At 40.7% G+C, this 20,236-nt stretch overlaps 1 protein-coding gene across 1 annotated transcript in view; it reads right to left on the reverse strand.

Moving 5' to 3' along the window:
* The window catches only part of USH2A (usherin), a 739,358-nt gene that overhangs the window by 25,138 nt on the left and 693,984 nt on the right, over nt 1–20,236 (reverse strand). The window contains exon 64 of the mRNA XM_030302386.1: nt 1,814–2,020. Within this exon, the coding sequence (XP_030158246.1) occupies nt 1,814–2,020 (207 nt within the window). The remainder of the gene's footprint in view (nt 1–1,813; nt 2,021–20,236) is intronic.

Here is a 20,236-nt window from a genome sequence, read left to right on the forward strand (position 1 = left end):
CCGTAGGATAGTTCTATTTTTAACTTTTTGAGGAACTTCCATACTGTTTTCCAGGGTGGCTGCACCACCTCACATTCCCACTAACAGAAAACACACAAAATATTAATCAAATTCTGTGGCCTTCAGAATAATGCCTTTCCAATACCAAAATCTGTATTTGAATTATATTTCTGGAGAGTATTCACTAAGGTCCATATTCTGCCATTGTTCTGTGCATGTAATTGGGGGATCAAAATTCCCTCAGATCCATGTTCGAGTGGGTTTTAAGAGCTTGAAAGTCTATCTCTTCCTGGGAGCATTTTGGTTTATATGACATATTAAAGCCTTTCCCTCAACCACCTTTGTTGCATTATGAACTTTTTGGTTTATTTGGAGCACGTATTTTACCTCATTGTGGTTTCATTAAGAACTCTGGAACAAAAGAGTTCAGAAACTGGAAAACGAATTTCCAGTGACATAGCAACATATAATTAAGAAGAGTTACCTGCTATTTAAAAAATGCATACAATGCACTCCAAATATAAATTATTTTAGTTTATTAATATTATCATTTTATAACCGTGGATAATCAAGGGTTGATTGTATTTACATCATCTATATTTATTGAATACGAGGCCCTGTAGAAAATATGCTAATACTTCTTTAACATTCAATACGAGACCTCTTTCCTTGCAAGTTATTTTTTGAAGTTGTGTTTTAATACCTGGCACTCTGGATTCAGAGGACTTCTCCACACTTACCCAAATTGTTCCCTACATTGGTCTAAATAATTTATAACATCATAGTGGGATCTGCACAACTTGTCCATGAGGGTTTTTTTTATGAACAAAGTGTCATAATCTATACTTATTCACGAAAAATGCAAGAGTGGTATGCACTGGGCAGCAGGAAAGGGGCTTCATCTTACTGGCTCTTGGTGTCTTTGTATAAATAATGGAGGAACTGGTCTAATTAGTTATTAGGGTCCCTTCAGCCAGTGGCTTTGCTAAAACACAGTGGGAGAGATGATTTCTCTCCACTGTCCATTGTGTTTCCCCGATGTGCCCCAAACGTGCCAAGAAAAAAACAGCAGAGCAAGAGTTGTGCTGGCCAAGCTGTTCTCTCTCCCAAAGCGCTGGAACTTTCTCGAAGTCACCAAAAGAAAGTCTGAACTTTCAGTGTGTTATCAGACATTTGCTTGTGCCAAAATGGGGATTCCGAGGATAGTCTTTGCTCTTTTTCTTTCTCATATTAACATTTACACCACCAATAACAGCCATTTGTCGACCCATTACTATATTGTTTTCTGATTACGACTTGATATTGTTTTCTGATTAAATTAATTGTCGCTAAAGTCTTCGGCTTCTTTAAAAAAATTTTTTTTTAAATATTTATTTTTTGAGAGAGGGAGAGAGACAGAGCACGAGCGGGGGGAGAGGCAGGGAGGGAGACACAGAATCCAAGGCAGGCTCCAGGCTCTGAGCTGTCAGCACAGAGCCCGACGTGGCACTCAAACCCACGAACCGTGAAATCATGACCTGAGCCGATGTCAGACGCGTAACTGACTGAGCCACCCAGGTGCCCCTAAAGTCTTGGGCTTCTTATATTTGTGGAGTCTTTAATACTTTTAGCGCTTCTCTCCCTGAATATTTACATATTTTCTGTATGTTTCCTAACACTTTTTCTCAGATCTTTGTGCTAAGTTCATCATGGGCAATTGAGAACAGATGGGTAAGAAAGAAGGCTCAAGGAGATGAAAAGGCAAGGACACCATAGTTTATTCGTAAAGAATCAACCAGCCCTGGAATTTTGTTCTAAGTGCTCTGCTACTCACCACGGTCTCTGCCCCGCTGGTGTCGGAGAACAATCTGTAGAGACTGACGATTCCGTTGGGCTTCCCAGGGGCACTGATGTTGACCACTGCTTGGGTGGAAGAGATTGTATGGAACCTGGGGGCGCCAAGACCTTCTGGGGGGGCAGGCCCGGTTCTACACCAAGTCCAGCTACTGGGGGCTTTTCCTGCTGAATTCACTGCCCAGACCTCCAAAGAGAAATCAGTAAGATTACTCAAAAGCAAAGTAGCCTCAGGCTGAAACAAAAGTTGGCAACCAAAAGCAACCAAACATGACAGAATGTGATAAACTTTGATCTTGCACCTTTGTAATCACAGAGGAGATCAGCTCCTTCCTCTTTTTTGCCTTTGACCATTTGAACACAAAGGGGGCCGATTAGAAGCCCTCATTTCAGAGTGCAGCAGGCTGGTTTAAGCCTAATGAGAAGCCGCTCATTTCTGTATATGGGGTGTCAGCTCCTGCAACCTGAATGGATCTGCAGACTACGTAAAACTCAGCAATTCTTAAACACCGTCCCCACCAAATCTGCATGAAAATTAAATTTTCCTTTCATCAAGGAGGGAATAAACATATGGAAGGATGTATAATCTTATTTATCAAGAACCATTTGTATAATTAAACACGAATATCCTAAAAGGTTGCCTTAGGTCGTCATTTGCATGAGTAAGTAATTTGTAGAATGTCAGGTACAATAGACAGAGTAGATGGATGTGTGAGTGTATAGGGTTAAATTAGGCCCAATAACAGCCAACTACACAGTGATCAATCAGAATGATAGATCTAAATGGCAATACAAGAAGACTATCTGCGTGTTTAGGAGTAAAAGTATCCCTTAGTAAGCTTTCATGTTGTGCAAATCTAACTTCAGGAAACTTCTTTCTCATTCAGTGTCTCCTACAATAGATAGATTATCTATTATATCTATCATCTATCTATCTATCTATCTGTCACCTATCTATCATCTATCTATCCATGCATCTATCTAATATATTTGCTCTGAGCTTTTAAAGTCTAAAAAAAAACTTGTTTGATTCTATAGTAGACACGTTCCAGGTATGCAGTGTTACAAAAAAAGCATGCAGAACATTTGAAATAGGAGATGCTTAGAAACAAACCGTTTTTGTTTCTTTTATTTTTGCATCAGGAGATGCTTCAAGAGAATAAATACGGGAGAGATTTTTAGCAGTTAGGCCAAATCTTACTGATGTTTCCATACTTTTGTTTTGTTTTGGTTTTGGTGGTTTCCTTTGGAAAAGTAAAATTTCTGATGTTGAACTGCTCTCAGATTTGCTGTCAAATGCAAATCTGCAGCCCCTTGCTGAGAGGATTGCCAGAAACCCCATTTTCATTATGTTTTATAATTGTTATTTTTTTATTTCAAATTTTTATTTAAATTGTAGTGAGTTAACATATATGGTAAAACTGGTTTCAGGGGCAGAATTTAGTGATTCATCACTTACATATAACACCCAGTGTTCATCCCAACAAGTGCCCCATATTTTGAGAGACAACTAACCTCCTTACATAGCAGAACCTGCCCTTGTTAGACACATTCTCTCACTGTTTGTATAATACTCACATTTGTATAAACCCTACACTTTACAAAGCACTTTAATGTGTGATCTGACTTCGTCCTCATAATACAACTTTGTAGGGTAGCTGGAGAATGTGTTATTAGCCCCCTTTACTGGTGAGAAAATTAAGCCTCTGAAAATGTCACTCTCTTACTCTAGGTGAGAGAAGTTACAAGAGCTGAGACAAGAATTCTGCTCTCCAATAAACTTTTTTTTTTTTGAATGTTTATGTATTTATTTTGAGAGAGACAGAGACCGTGTGATTGGGGGAGGGGCAGAGAGAGAGGGAAACAGAGTATCCCAAGTGGTCCCTGTACTGTCAGCACAGAGCCAGATGTGGGCCTCAAACTCACGAAACTGAGATCATGACCTGAGCCGAATCCAAGAGTAGAATGCTTAACCGACTGAGCCACTCAGACGCCTCTCCAATAAACTCTTTTATTACTCTTTCCAATAAACTGTGTTTTGATTCTGCATGTCGTCCATATGCATAAGTATGACACTCAGGGTCATGAAAATCAAATGGCTCGTCCATAGACAAATATGTGCAGTCCTGGGTGAGGTAATGTTAGCTTGTAAGGACGGATAGACGGGCCCAGATTGTCTTAGGGGATGGAGGTTTGTTTTCACAGGCACAGGGAGGTAGGGAGCAGCGCGCTGTGTTAGCAATGGAAGAACCACTTCATGGGAACCAGACTCCAACAGCAGCTGCTCTTGTAGTCCCCTCCGAAATGGCCCAGGTCAGACTTAGCAGAGGGAGAGTAGGTATAGAGGTTATTGATGAAGAGGTCACATTTCAGAGCTGATGAGAGAGTCCTCGACTCCTCAGTCAGCTCCAGACCAACCTCTTTAATGCAAATGCCTGTCCAGGAGATAGGAGAGAACATTTCTTACTACACAAGGAGTGACAGAGTTTGAAAAGAAAGTATTCTTGGGGAAGGGGTGCAAAACAAGTTGTACATATTGATATCAAGTTCTTTGCCAAGAGTACGGCTCTTGTTGGTGAGTTAAGGTGTTAAGAGATTAAACTGAGGCATGTTAAAAATTTTAAGAGTTTATTTGAGCAAAAAACAATTCTAATGGGGGCACTGCCAAACTGGAAGTGGTTAGGAGCAGTTGGCCAACACAGGGAATGTGCAGAAGCAAAGAGAGGAGAGTATTTAATTAGCTACAGCCATTGTTCTCCGTGTTTTGATTTTGTAATCTTGAAGCATTTACCGGCTTAGATTTCAGTTTGTTTACATAGACCTTCAAAGCACTAGAGCCACCATAGACTAATGGTCTCCTTGCTTAATTAAGTAAAGGGCATATAGAATTTTGATACAGGCCACAATGGATGGGAAAGGAAACAAGGAGGAAAATAAAAGTAGTGTAACAAAATAAAAATTCAGCAAGTTGCCAGTTAATTACTGAGCACCAATAGGAGACCAGCAACAGGGCAGGTATGAGGATGTTGAAAAAAACGATAGAAGTATCATAAGTGCTCAGCACGGGGTCTGGCCTCGGATTATGAACATTCACTTTGCTTTCATTTTTGATGTAGATACAACATTATAAATACTATGAAGGCTTTTTAATGCTAGTGTCGTCAGATAAAAACTAAACCTCATACCTTCCTGTGTTAGGTGAGTTTTTGTTGGATAGAGTCCTATTTCCAAAATGTGATTTAATTTATGGCATTTTTAAAACACTTGAGCCTCAGTATTATGGTGTTTCTGTGTATTTCTATGGAAACATTCTGGTCTGAAAAGTAGGCAATTCAAAATTCTCCATCACTAACTGGGAATGTGTGTAGGACTTAGTGTCTTTTGTCTTTGACAGGAGACCTTCATAATATAGTGCTCTTTTTCTTAGTCTTTCTTTTTAGTATTCAATCAATTTGAGATCAAAATAGCATTCATATAAATCAACGTGTTTATGCAAAGCAGGATCAGCCTATTTACATGAGCTACTCTGAAAATGAAAGCAGTTACGACGAAGAGAAAGCTGACTGAAATAATGAAGAATTATGGATTTCACAAAATTTGTACCACAAGGCAGTGTTTCTGTGATACAAAACCACCAGAAGAAGAGTAAAGAAGAAACTGTCCGTGGTATCCTCTCTGTCTGTTGAAGTAAAAAGTCTTTTAGCCAAAAATTGCTGTGGCTTTCTGCCAATGCCCAGTGAAGCAGAAAACAAAGGAACTGAAGTGCAATAGTTCAGGGTTCAGAATAAAAATACTAAAAGATATGCTTCTGATTTCTACTGACAAAACAGGACCCCAGGATTTGGGTTCATCTTTATACGGTGTGAAAAAAGAAGCAGAGATCTTGCACGGGAAATTTTGAGGAATATGCTCTGATCTTTTGATTTTAATGAACCGATACAGAAATCAAGAAATAAAATATCTTGTGAACATGGAATTGCCTGCCATATCTATCTCTGTCTATCATATCTACCTATCATTTACCGAATCCATCCATCCATCCATTCACCCATTACCACCTAGTCACCTACTTTTTACCTAACTGACAAGCCAATCCATCTGGTTTGTGTCCCAAGACTTCCTGACACGATCATAGGGTACAGAAACGTGGGCTTTTATTGTGTGGGCTGCTCATAGAAAAGAAGGGACATATTTATGGGATGAGAGCAAGTAAGGCTTTTGAATTACAAGGCCAAGTGATAAAAAGTAAGGATAGTCTTGGGGCACCTGAGTGGCTCAGTTGGTTAAGCAGCTGACCCTTGGTTTGGGCTCAGGTCATGATTTCACAGTTCATGAGTTCGAGCCCCACAACGTGCTCCGCACTGACAACATGGAGCCCGCTTGGGATTCTCTCTCTCCCTCTCTCTCTGCCCCTCCCCGCTCATGCTCTCTGTCTCTCTCAAAATAAATAAATAAACTTAAAAAAAAAAAGTAAGGATACCCTTCATTGTTTATTTATTCAGAATATCTTTATCCCTACAGTATCCGGCTGAACATATTTATTATTTTATAATTAAAAAAAGATGAGGGGCGCCTAGGTGGTTCAGTCGGTTAAAGTTCTGACTTGATTTCGGCTCAGGTCATGATCTCATGGTTCCTGAGTTTGAGCCCCACAACGGGCTCTGTACTGACAGCATGGAGCCTACTTAGTATTCCGTCTCCCTCCGCCTCTGCCCCGTCTCCACTTGTTCTATCTCTCTCAATATCAATAAAAAGTAAGCTAAAAAAAGATTATTAAAGTTTTCACTAAAACAATTGGTTATTTGTGTTTAGTGAGCACTTGCACGCACACACACACACGCACACACACGCACTCAACTGTAAGAGTTAGGAACCTCCCAATGAATAGCTGTGAAAAATGAGAGCAAGTTTGGACTGGCTAAATTGGGGTGTTCTCTTCTCTAAGGTTTTGGTTGTGACCATGACAAGAGTTATAATGTAAATTAACTATTTGAATAAAAACAAAATAAAACCATTTAACCACAAATTCTATCATTGACTGCAAAAATAGTAGATATTTCTGTTTATATTTCCATTTTCAATCTAATTTAAAAAACCTAACTAGTTACTATTACCATCTTTATGTTAGTATTCATTAAAGAAATGAAATTGTTCTTTTATTTACTCCCCTCAACCAGTACTAATGACTGTATTTTGCCTTAAAAAATTTCAGTTACCTAAAGGGTCAACATCTGCCACCATACTGCCAAGATCCCACTGCTATGGAAACGATGGGTTTAATCATTTCTTCTCTATTTAAAACTGCCTCCTAGAAATCTTCCATCAGAGAAGTCTTTGTCAAAATGTGTTCCTGGGCCGTGATCATCAAAATCATTTTGGAGTACCTATATTAGTGTTTGTGGTGAAAGGACCTTGGAACCTTTCTTTTCGACACATTTCCAATGTGATTCTTGTGCCCAGTCTTGTTTGAGAAACACAGATGGCTATTCTTTACAGAACCAGGAATATATATGAAGATGCTATATACATTCTTTTGTTGTTGTTGTTGATTTATTTTTGCGAGAGAGTGAGACAGAGCATGAGCAGGGGAGGGGCAGAGAGAGAGGGAGACACAGAACCTGAAGCGGGCTTCAGTCTCTGAGCTGTCAGCACAGAGCCTGATGCAGGGCTCGAACTCATGAACCACAAGATCATGACCTGAGCCAAAGTCAGACGCTTAACTGGCTGAGCCACCCAGGCGCCCCGGCACTACATGCATTCTTAAACTTCTATTCATCGAAGTCAGCTTAGAAATGTACTTTGCATTTCTGTTGTCATTACCTTCAGCCATTCAAAAAAGCATGAAGCATGTATCTGTTTGAATATGTTACAGCTGCAATCATCATTACAGAGTTTATTACAGCGGTCATGGTTTCAAACAGAACCAGAGTTCATTAGCTTTCGAGAAGGAACATTTGCTACCTAGTTTTCAATCCAGGTGTACATTTCTTGAAACCCCGATATTTCTGGAGCTTGTTGGATCTATTTTTCCCTTGCAGCCCAGATGATTATTATTCTAAATGCTCCCAATTCCTCTCAACACATTATTCCTTTAGTTTGATTCCAGAAGGGAGGGAAGAATCTGTGAACAGAAGCGTTTGTAATAATTTTTGTAAAAGAGACAGAGAAGGGGCCATGACTCTGCAGAGGACAGGGGAAAGGCAAGATAGATCTGAAATTTCCCCAGAGTGGTAGCCTGTTGGGTGCTTACATTATAGTGCTAGTTATTCTTCAGCCTTATTTCTATACTTAACTGTAAAGTCGTTTTCATCTTAGTGCTTTGCTTACCCAATGGTTCATAGCTTTCTGAAGTAACATTCTTTAGGACTGATATTTTCCTAGTCTTTTTCTTTAAGGTTATTTCTGAGAGAAAGAGCACGAGGGGGGAGGCAGAGAGAGAGAGAGGGACAGAGGATCCGAAGTGGGTCTGCGCTGACATCAGTGAGCATGACACAGGGCTTGAACCCACGGACCATGAGATCATAACCTGCACCAAAGACGGATGCTCAACCGACTGAGCCACCCAGTCGCTCCTCCAAGTATAGTCTTTATGCAAAGAGAAATTCTTAGTGTCAATCTCCAGGGATTTCCTGATGTGTTTTTCCTTTATCATATCATAAGGACTTTCCTTAATTGTAAAAGTATTTTATGATTCTTTTGGCTAAGAGACCAGCAGTCTACAAGTGTGAAAGCCAAGAGAACAGCTTAGTGATATTGACGATACTGTTAGCACCCACTCGATGTCGATTCGTTCTTGTATTCACTATCAACTTCCATACAAAAATGGAAGGCAGAGATAACCATATTCAGCCAGTGATCTTTCACAAAGAACTTCTAATCTGTTGACTCCTCGTGTAAGTGACAGTGACCGTCCTAGCCCTTAGAGCAATTTGAGATTCTGCTCTTTTTCCAGGCTGCTTAGTTGTATTGCTAGAGATGTATTATAACTGCTGCTCTCAAAGGATTCAGATATGGAGGGATTTTTGAGTTCTCTGCAACTTCTGTGATATCCTGTAACATGCTTCTTGTGGACTAATGACCATTTTTGATAAAACAAAAGCATTTCAACACTAGTGATGATATATTCCTATTGAACAGCACTAGGGAAGCAACATCATTCTTTATAAAACTAGAGAGTATGAATATATCTTTGTGACAATTCATATCAGAAATAAAACAAAAACCTGACATGAATGGCCATGCCAGTAATTAATAAGTTGAGTAAATAGGTTGCATGTTAACAGACAAACAATTAAATTATTTGTTTCCTAGGGGCATGTAATGAGATTGTGATCACATTCCCATGAGGGAGACAAATAGATATTAAAAAGGTCTTTCCAACACCTGTATTGGCTAAACCAACGGCTAATTCAATAGATTCGATCAAAACCACCACTTCCTTCACTGCTTCTGATTTATGACTTTGGCTGTAGTGAGTCATCACTCATTGCAGTTTGTTCTCTACTGCTCATAAATTATGCCTCATAAATAAAAAGATACAATCAAGGAAATCATATCAATTCATCTACAACCTTGGAGTCTATTTTCCCAGGGCACTTACACTAATGCCTTTTTAAAGGGTAGCCTGTCGTGGGTTTTGAATATGTTTGAATAGCAATGTGCCAAAACGGGCTTTGCCAGAACTGTGGTTAGAGAGACTCGTGGCGAAAAAAAAGAAGGCAATAAATCTGAAATTCCATGATTACACGATTATTTTATTTCACAAGCAGTCCTGCAGGCTATAGTCATAAAGTAACAGCTTGCTGGAAAGCTCCGTGTAGCTATCTATTTAACTCTCTATCTATCTGATTTTCTTTCATCATCAAATGGACTTTTTCAGCATCTCTGTTTGCATGAGACTTTACCGGCTACATTATAGTTATACTTTTACAGATATTGTCTTTGCATTCCAGGATCCTTTCATCTAAAACACTTTGGATCAGGCAAGATGGAACATGATTTTAATTGAATCCTGGGACCCAGGGGAGCAAGGGTACCACAAGACATTGTCTTCCTTTCCACTGCTACTTTTGAAATTCAGAGATGTGAAGCTACTAAAGAAATTATAAGACATTTTCCTTGCTAGAAAGGGGTGCTTTCTGTCGCTGCTGCTTAGCATACTGCCTTGTTCTTTGGAGCCACCCAATAAATATGAACACAGGGGATGGAAAACTGGCTTCAGTGATAGTGGGAAATCCTAAAATTAGCCTCAGTTTGATTTTAGTAATAAGAAGGAGAATTTGGAATTTATCACACACTACTTTTTATTGCTTCTATCTGTTCTCCCTGAGAGAAGATAGGAACCCAGTTCTGTCCAGCTCTCATGAGGACACATAAAAGTAATTAATGGGTTCATTGAGCGCTTGCACTTTTAGAATTGTATTATATATGCTGCTTTATTTCATCCTCCCAACAATCCTATCGAGTGAGTATTATTATTATCACTGTTTTGCATGAGGAAACGGAGGCACAGAAAAGTTTCTGCAACTTGGAAGTGGTACGGCCGGGTTTCCGAGATAGGTATGTGCCGTAAAAGCTCAAGCTCCTGACCTTTTTCTACGTAAGGCCATGGAAGGAAGACCTGGGCACATCTTCCCTGCTCTGGAACTGTTGTAGAGCCCCGCAGTTTCGGAGACTGGCCGTTTCTGTGGAGAGCAGCCGCAAAGTGAGATGGTGGGAATTACCACAAATGTCATAGTGTCCATCCCGGCTGCCACTTATCACGTCTTAACACTATCGCATGTTAGAGGCAAACAATACTCACATACTTTCCATACTGCTCCAAATGTGTGTAAAGGTAGTGAAATTTCAGTATGTTAACTAAAATAATAACCATGCCCTACTGATATAACATTGGAAACATATACGTTCTGCACAATAGTTGCTATAGTAGGCTAAGATCACAATCACCATTTGGGAATCACGTTTTTGGTAATAACAGTCTAGTTAACTGGGTGAGATAACTTAATCATCCATTAATCCAGCAGATATTGATTGAGCCATTCTACGTGCCAAACACTGTTCTAGGAGTTAGGGATACAACGGTGAACACGGTTGGAGTCGACATCTTGGTGGGGAAAGGCAGCAAGTACACAAACACAAAAGGAACAGGTATTATGTGCTAGAAAGGAAACAACCTATAGAATAAATTATATACGCTATAACAATATAGCGGAGAATAGCACCAGGAGGGGCTCTCGGGAGAAGATAATCAAGCTGGGATGCTAATGGCAAGAAGGAGGTCACCATGGGAAGGAAGGGAAAACACTCTGGGCAAAAGAAGAGCAAGTGCAAAGTCCCTGAGGCTGGATTCTCTAGAAGGTTGGTGTGGCCGGGCTTAGTGAGTGAGAGCCAGAGAGCAATGAGATGAGGAAAGTGGATAAATAAAAGCACCCGTTAAACCCAGGAGGAGTTTGCCTTCTATGTGAAGCCAAGGGAGCATTCCCAGCAGGGATCTGACTTTATCTGATTTACATTTTATAGCAATAACTGAGTATTGATTACTTTTTATGAATTTGTCTATTAAATTTTAATTTTACGTGTGAGTGACAACGCCCTGGCCTTTAAATTAACTTGTTCAAAGTTTATAGCCACCCTACTAAGGTACGTCCTTTCACCCAGTTTTATGGGTAAGGAAACAAAGGCTTAGAGGTTTTATTTATTTAAAAAAAACTTTTAGTGTTTCTTTATTTTTGAGAGAGAGAGAGAGAGTGAGCAGGGGCATGGGAGGGACACAGAGAGAGGGAGACACAGAACTTGAAGCAGGCTCCAGGCTCTGCGCTGTCAGCACAGAGCCCGACGCGGGGCTTGAATCCACGGACCGTGAGATCGTGACCTGAGCCGAAGTTGGACGCTTAACAGACTGAGCCACCCAGGGGCTCCAGGCTTAGAGGTTTTAAATTCCTTGCTGAGACTACAGAGCCCGTGAATCCTGCAGCCCAGTTTACAATCCGAGTCAGTTTATCTTTGCAAGGTCATGAGTTCATGCCCCTGATGGGGGTGACTTGAAGAAGCTGTGGATCAGCAGAACAATTACTGCACTTGGGTCTGAGTTCTGACTCTGTCATGTTTCTAGGTAACTTGCACGGTTCTTCAGACTCCTGATTATCCCGAAGCATGAGCAATATCTATCTCACAGGACTACTGAGATTGATGTGCAAGAATGTTTGTATAGGGTTCCAAGGAATGGGTTGGTGGTAAGTACATTTATAAATATCAAGATTTTGAAAGCCCCAGAGCTGTTTACAAATGCAGTTTGGAGCAACAGTGGGATGAGTTTAGGGACACAGTCTTTGGAACCTGAATCTCAAGTTCAAATTCAAGTTCTTTGACTTACCTACTATACCTTGGGGCATGGTAACTAATCACACAATGCATCAGATTTCTAAATGCTCTTATTAGTAATAGCCTTTATTTCAAATGGTTGTTATGAGTTAATACATGTAAAGTTCTCAACATAGCACATAGCAAGCACTAAAAATATTAAGGGTTCTTATATTCTTTGTGTGAAAATTTAGGAGAGAGGGGCTCAACGACTTGGAAGAGAAAGTGGGACTAAGTAGCAATTCTGTAACTCACTTCTGGGTTCCATTTAGCCGGGGTGGATCAACCATAGATCTGAAAACACTTCATAGCGTTATGAGCTCAGGCTGCATCTCTGTGTCTTTTTCCAGGTACTTCTCTTTTCTAAACTGTTGAGGGTTAGGGCAAATGAAAGCCTGGCTTTTGAGAAATATTGTTCCGAGATAAAAATTTGCTTATTGGATAGCATTCTCTACTTTGCATTATTATCAATTAAAATTTCTTAAAAGCCTCCCCGAATCTAAGCAAAAGGAAACAATGGAACAATTCACTGGATTCTTCAGGGAAAAGAATTTTATCTCCGGTTCCCATTACAAACATGCCATAGGCGTCAAGGAGAGAACTGCACAGTTTCCAAGATGCTTTTAGGCATCTCAGTAATGATCAGATCCATCAGCAGATAGATAAATCAATTCACGAGAGAGTCTCAACCATCGTCTTAAAGATTTCAATTGAAGGCATGTGATTTACTGAAGCGTCTTAACGTCTTGGTTTCTACCTGTAGATTTGATTGCTTCATATAGACCAGGACATTTATTTAGAATTTAATGGAAATATACCATCAGTCCAAGTACTTAAGTGCAATCCTCCTTAAGCCTTCAGATTTACTTAGTGTTTTATCAATAATCATGGAGTGGCGAGCCAAAGCTTGCCAGGTGATCCTCTAGCCTGGAAAGGATTCTTCGTCACATATTGAGTGAGAAGCAGCACCAATCTGAAGGATGGGGGATATGCTAAATTGCCTCCAGATCCATTGTCTGCCCTGCTCTGTGCGCTGGGGAGTGACTCTGCAGACTGCCTTAGGGATCTTCTCCTCCCTCTGGCTTCTTTCCAGTCGGATTTGACCAAAGGAAGGAGAGAGTTCAGTTTTTTAGCTTCTCCTGATCCCTGTCTTTGGCATCCCGGTTTGGCAAGCCTGCACTCTTTCTCTATGATCTCAGTTTCTACGGGGGCAGCCCCGCCTCACTGGCTATAGCATTTGCTGGGTTCCGGGAACAGCTTCTTCCCCTTAGGCCTAGAAGGTAATAGCTTCTGGCTTTTGCTAGTCCCTGGGTACTTTAACATCCCTTGTTGATTCTCTTAATCCTGCCTACACCTCCATAAATAGCCTTTTCATTTAATTCTCTTCAAAGGCCCCTTTGAGTATGCCATCTGTTTCCTGCTGAGATCCTGACACCGGGGAAAACATTTCCAAATCTGACACAGGCACCAATAACAACGGGTGGGCTGAGATTGGCATTTGATCATAATGAGCATGGAGAGATTGGAAATAATTTTTTGAGAGACTGAAGAAATAGAGGAATAGTGCCTCCTCATGTCCGCATGGAATGATTTCAGTCAAGTACCACCTGTGCTCCTCAAGCCTGTGTGGCCAGTGAGTGGGACCGGAGGGGCCATGAGACTTTGGTGTGGAAATTGTGCTGTCCTGAAGATAAGGCGTTCTCGGTTTCTCCCTCTTTCTGCTGCACCACCACTCAGATCTTTCAAATATCTCTCTTCACAGCTTATATTAAGAGCTGTATATACATTTTTAAATGTTTATTCATTTATTTTGAGAGAGAAAAAGAGAGAGTGTGAGGGAGGGCAGAGACAGAGGGAGAGAGAGAACTCCAAGCAGGCTCTGTGCTGTCCGTGCAGAGCCTGATGTGGAGCTCAATCTCAAGAATCGTGAGATTACGACCTGAGCCAAAATCAAGAGTCAGACTCTTAACTCACTGAGCCACCCAGGCGCCCCCATCCCTATATTTTTATGGATACCTTATTCATGCGTGTGTTTGTCTTATCAACTAAATGATAAGCTCCTGAGGAACAGAGTTCATGGTTTCTACCCTCCTGCCCCAGTCCTAGTAACTAGACGTCCATTTGGAACACGGCAGGTGCTTAATAATACATTATTATGTATTCAAGTAACAGGATAAAGTAAAACAGGTCTCATCCTTTCCTGGATATTTTTACAGAACCTACACTTCAGATGAATGTGGGGAGCCTTGATTTTCACACTGAACAGGAACTGTCAGTGAAGAGCCATGGGGTGGTTGAAATTACACATTTTCTGCCTTCAGTAGGAGAAAATTTGGTCGCATTGAACATTTCATGTCCAGCAAACAAGCTTCCAACACAAAGATACGAGGATCAATATTGGCTTAAGTGAAATATACATCTGAATTGCATCAGCATGAGGGTGAGAACCAACACAACCTCAGATGAATAACTTGTCTCAAAGGCAACGTAAAGATTGCCAGCAATCGAGCTTAAGAATAGAGTCCTAAGGGATGCCATGCGAGAGAAAAAGAACAAAAAGACATGCACACATGTGAACTAGAGCATGCTCCTGAGTGTGCTCACACACACGTAGGTAGAAATGATCTCCAGCTGGAACCAAAAGCCGGATGGCAAAAAATGACACGGTCCCTGGTCTCGTGGCAGAATTCAGACTTTTATTCATGGAAGTGTCCTGATGGCCTTCAGTCTGAGCTATAGCACTTCAGCGCTAAAGTTTTAGAACGATTTCACTGTTTGAGACAGACAATATCAATAAATCATTTAATACCTTGAGCTGTGGGAGCTGGGGGTGGAAGCAGCTTAGTTCTTGTGGGAAAGACTAACCAAACAAAAGCCTCCATGCTGGTCAGAAATACGTTAGTGAGATTAATACCTAATTAAATGCAAGTCCAAAACCAAACAGAAAACATGCTCAATAAGTTTTCTCTAAAAGTGGTATGGAAAATGCTTAGGAACACGATAGGATAAAGGTGATAGCAACAGAAAATGAGCCATCTGAATCGCATAGCTAGTCACAGAAGTGTAGACTCAGACTCAAAGTTGGACGGAATCTTAGTCATGGGTATGTGGGTAAGGTATTCTTGTCTTGAGAAGAGAAGTGGCAAGGACAAAGAAGATTGGACCACTTCCCTGAAGGGGCATCACACCTTCAGAGCCAATTGTGCTCTTGGTTAGAGATTTTTTATTCTAGCAATTCATTAATGACTCACTGATAGAGACATAAGAATTTTTTTGTTTGTTTGTTTGTTTGTTTGTTTGTTTTTTTAACCTGGCTCTTTTCTGTCTTAGAAGAAAGTATCTTCTACTTTTAAATAGTAGGGGCTGAGGGTAGAGTGGGGAGATGCAGCAGTCATCCCGCTAGGTATATAAGATCTCTTAGTTCTCCTAACACACCCATTTTGTTTTTTTAAAGTGAGACTATGGGAAATTAAGTATCTTGTCCAAGCTGTGTTATTTTCACTCAATTTCTTGATCTGGAAAACAGAATGGCTATGAGCTTGTAATGGGGAAGAGCCTGGGAATTGTAACTATTTTACAGTAGCATGGCGGGTGTGTGCAGTGTGCTGGGAAAGCCTTTGTTTCTGGCTGAGAGTGTTTCCCACGTATTCATAAAGCCCTGGCTGTAGGAGAGGGGCCCTATGACTAGGCCTATTTGATCAAAGTCCTCCATTCTTGGTCACAGGAAGGCATATGGCGCTAGGGGGTCAGTGACAGTCTGGCTCTTGGTTGACTTATGCATACTGAGAAAGAGAAGTCCTCTTTCTACTCTGAGGTGGGAGGGCAATAATACTAATAGCTATCATAATTGTATTGGGTGAGTAGTTCCTATGTATGAGACACTGTGCTAACCACATCCATTTATCAACTTGTCCAATCCCAAAGCAAGTTCATGAGTTCAATGCTGTTCCAATCAACATTTTAAGGACAAAGAAACCAAGGCATAAAGAAGGTTTGAATCAGACAGTGTCAGGGGTGATTTTCTCCAATGCCCGGAGAGAGTCTGGTGTGGGATGAGGCCAAAAGGAGACAATTTGAGATGCAGGAAGAAGAGAAGGAACGAATCTGACAGCTTTGAGTTCTGTACCCCAAGCCCCTGTGGAGGTCTGGTGTTTGCACCTTACTCTTGGTTTCAAGGAATTTCTTTGGTCCCTTTCCCAAATGGGTGAAAAGAAATAATATCTTTATGTTTAAGTTAAAGTTGGCTTTCTATCACTTGTAGTAAAATAATCAAGATACATTAATGATGATGTAAGTTTTCTCAAGAACCTAATGGGACTCTTATATGTGGTAAGTGAAATAAATTGTTATTTATTTACATTTATATTTTATAGTATATTTATAATTTATTAAATACATTTACTAGTAAAGAAATACATTGGGTTTCATTAGGAAACACCTCACCTCTACTGATGTTTCCACATGTCCATTTTGGTGGTAGAGAACCATACAACTATTGATTGTCTGAAGCTGGTCTCATGAAAGCACTTGCTTTGATACAACTTAAACACTTTTAGAAAATGAAATTGTTTAGGATCAGAATATATTCTGTCCTTACTAACTATAGATTAAATCAAAAGAAGATAAAATTTGATTTGGAGTTTTTAAAGTGTATGGTTATAAATTCCCCCCTCTTAGGCTGCTAGAATTTAGAACTGGGGAGAACTATTAAACATAGGGGTGGGGTGCCTGGGTGGTTCAGTCAGATGAACGCCCAACTCTTGATATTGGCTGAAGTCAAGATCCCAGGGTCATGGGATTGAGGTCCCTGTGGGGCTCTTTACTGGGCATGGAGCCTGCTTGGGATTCTCTCTCTGTCTCTGTCTCTGTCTCTGTCTCTACCTCTCTTCTGCACCTTCCTTCTGCTTGAGCTCACTCTGTCTCTCTCTAAAATAAAAATTATAATTATTATTTTAACTCAGGGGAAAATCACTGGGAAAGGTTAATTTGCTCCAGGATCCAGAAATAGAGAAGGGCTAGAAGCTGCTGTCCTTTCTGTCCTCCCTTCCAGGTGTCACCCACACCTTGTGGGGGTGCACAGAGAGGGCCTCACTAGCCTCCCCTGCAGTCTTTAGACAGATGTTTCTGGTAGGAACAGTGAAAGTCCCCTAGTATGTCTCCTTCTCAGCCCTTCCATCCTCTTCGGCATAAATTTTTAGACAGAATTTTTTGGAGCCAGGGTCGGTCTGTTAGAAAACAGCAGCCTGCCATCCCGTGTGGCCTTCCTCAGCACCGGCCCTATCAGACCCACACTTAGTGAGTCATAGAGTTTCCTCTGAGGCTGACCTGTCACTTCTCAGTCACCCAGTTACGAGGCACCGGAGGCCTTGGAGATCGTGCGAGTGTAGGTGCTTATTGCAAAAAGCTGTCAAAGTGGGGAAGTTTCAGGAAAACTAATTAAGTCACTGACAGCATGATTCGGTGAAAGGGGGAGCCGTGGCAGGCCCTAGCAAATCCATGGTGAGTCATTGCCTTAAGCGAGAGTATGAATATGAATGCACAATTACCGGGAGCTGCTCATTGGCCTCAGCTCACTCCCCGCAGGTCAAAACTGAAGCTGCTTATGGAGTAGACTCACACACGGGTCCCTCTCCAAAGCCTGTGCAGAGACTACCGTCTTAATTTGCTTGCTGAACAATTAAGAGCTTCCCCACACAGAATGTGGAGGTTTATACCATATATGTCAGTACAGCCTAATTTGAAAAAGTTGAGGACAGAAATGAGTATTGCCCGTGAAAAGTATCACTTTGCGTTCGTAAATATTCCGTGGAACAGGAAGCCTGTAACCTCCATTCAAGGAAAAGTCTGTGCAGTGAAGAATTTTGTTCAGTGAAGATGCATTTCATTTATGTATGAATCACACATTTTACAGAGTTTTTGAGAATTAGGTTTTGGTAAACTAAATTGTATTTGAAATTCAGTGAGAATGCTTGTTCTCTAAAGAGATTCTGCGCTGTGTGGTTCTGCAAAGACACCCCATCCGTCTTGTGACATAGAAAAAACCACTTCCAAATTTCTATGATTTATATTTCAGATCTCACAGTTTTTATTAAAGCTGATCCTTCAGAATCTCTGGAAGCTGTATCGAAATGAATCAAATTAGGAAAATGCCATTTTAAAGGTGCTGAATGTTCTAACTCTTACTACCAAAGACCAGGTCTCCCAAATGAGAGACAAAACAAAGTAAAACAACAAACATCAAACAAAACCCATGAGCAAGACTAAAAGACATTATATGATTAATTGAAACATGAACTTTGCAGATAATATATTCTGCCCCCTTTCTGGCTTCATACCACAACAGTAGGACTCTTGTTTGGGAAAGTCATGGATAGACCAAGATGACCATGATAGACCAAGGTAAATAGGTTGGTCATCAATTATCATCACGTAAATTTGGCACTTGTGGAGAGCTGGCTTCACTTATTTAGGCAATCGGTTTATGATGGTTTAGGACTATGATTCTCAGCCCTGGCTGCACATTAGAATCACCTGGGGACCTTTTGAAACGCACTGATGCCTGGACGCATCCCAGAATCAGAACTACAGACGGATGGGGCCAGGGCATCGGGAAGGTGGTTAAAGTTCCCCAGGTGATTCTAATGTGCAGTCAGGGCTCAGAGCCACTGAATTAGGAAATCACCACTTGAAAATCCGGCTTAAGTAGCATAGCAACAATGCTGTACCCTCTGGGGTAGTATTTCTCTCTCTCTCTCTAAAAAAAAAAAAAAAAAAAAAAAAAAATAGAGTTGTGGGCCATCTAAGCTGCTTGTTAAAAATACAAATTCTGGAAATCCCCACCCTAACCCCTTAGAACCTGCACTTTGAACATGCTTCTTGGGTGATCCTTTTGTACTAGAAACACTGGGAACCACTTCTTTAAGATGTTCAATATTGAAGTATCACTGAAAACTTAGAAAGTGCCTGTAATATCACATGACTTTTGCCCACCTTCAAATGTAACAGTTATCAAGCTGGTTATGTGAATTGTTGTAAGGTAAGTGACATTGGCTGGTTCTCACTCTTCAGAGTTTCCTGCAGTGAGGGAATCCCCTTTCTCTCAGTAAGAACATAGTTTCTGTCCCTTCTGTCCATCAAAACTCATCCATTCTATATTCTTTTCTCCCAGAACTCAAATACTGGTCAACTGATTGGTGAATTTATTCTAGTCAGTGCTGTCTTGTTTTTCCCACATAATAAATTTTGTCAGATACCAAAACAGAAAAGAGTACAATGGTGTAGGGTCACATAGGAGGATGGGCAATGGCATCAGACACCCTCCTGGTATACCAAGTGGAAGGTTACCTACCCAATTACAGATCATCACCACCCTTTTGATGAGTAGGTCCATATCTCTGGGCAGTTTCTCAGTTCTTTGGTTTTATACCATACCAATACAAATCACCTCACAAATACAATCCTCTGCAGAAGGGTCAAATCATTGACAGATGTTGGGTGAACTGATGTCTCTAGGACAACGAAGATGTTTTCTGAAAGGCAGCTTGCAGATGAAGTAACCCTCAGACAAATTTGAGAGCAATGCGAATTCATCTCAATGGCAAAACGTTCTTTTGTAAAAGGGAAATCAATTCTTGTAGTACATTACATCCTAAATAGCTTCTGTGAGATTACTCAGCGTCTATATAGACTCAGCAGTTACACAGGCTAAGTAAATCCAATATTTTAGTTCATTTATTCCAGCATTTAATCTATATTTTTCAAAATATTTCCTGTGAGGACTGAGTTTGGGGCAGATAGTCTAGATTTTACCCTCCTGCTCTCTATCCTTATGTTGTAACAAGGTAGGATTAGCTAGTAAGTGCAAATTTGAGACCAGTCTGTTATGAAAAACCAATGAAATGCACCCATTTGAGTGGAAAGAGTAAGGAGGAGGAACATGGCACAGAGCTGACAGGAAGGGTTACAAAAGGAACAGCATAGTCTGAGGTCCACTTTCCTCTGAACTGTGGGTCCCTTGGCTCCTGCTTATCCTTAGGTCCTG

Source organism: Lynx canadensis, chromosome F1 (assembly GCF_007474595.2).
Source record: "Lynx canadensis isolate LIC74 chromosome F1, mLynCan4.pri.v2, whole genome shotgun sequence".
Classification (NCBI taxonomy): domain Eukaryota; kingdom Metazoa; phylum Chordata; class Mammalia; order Carnivora; family Felidae; genus Lynx; species Lynx canadensis.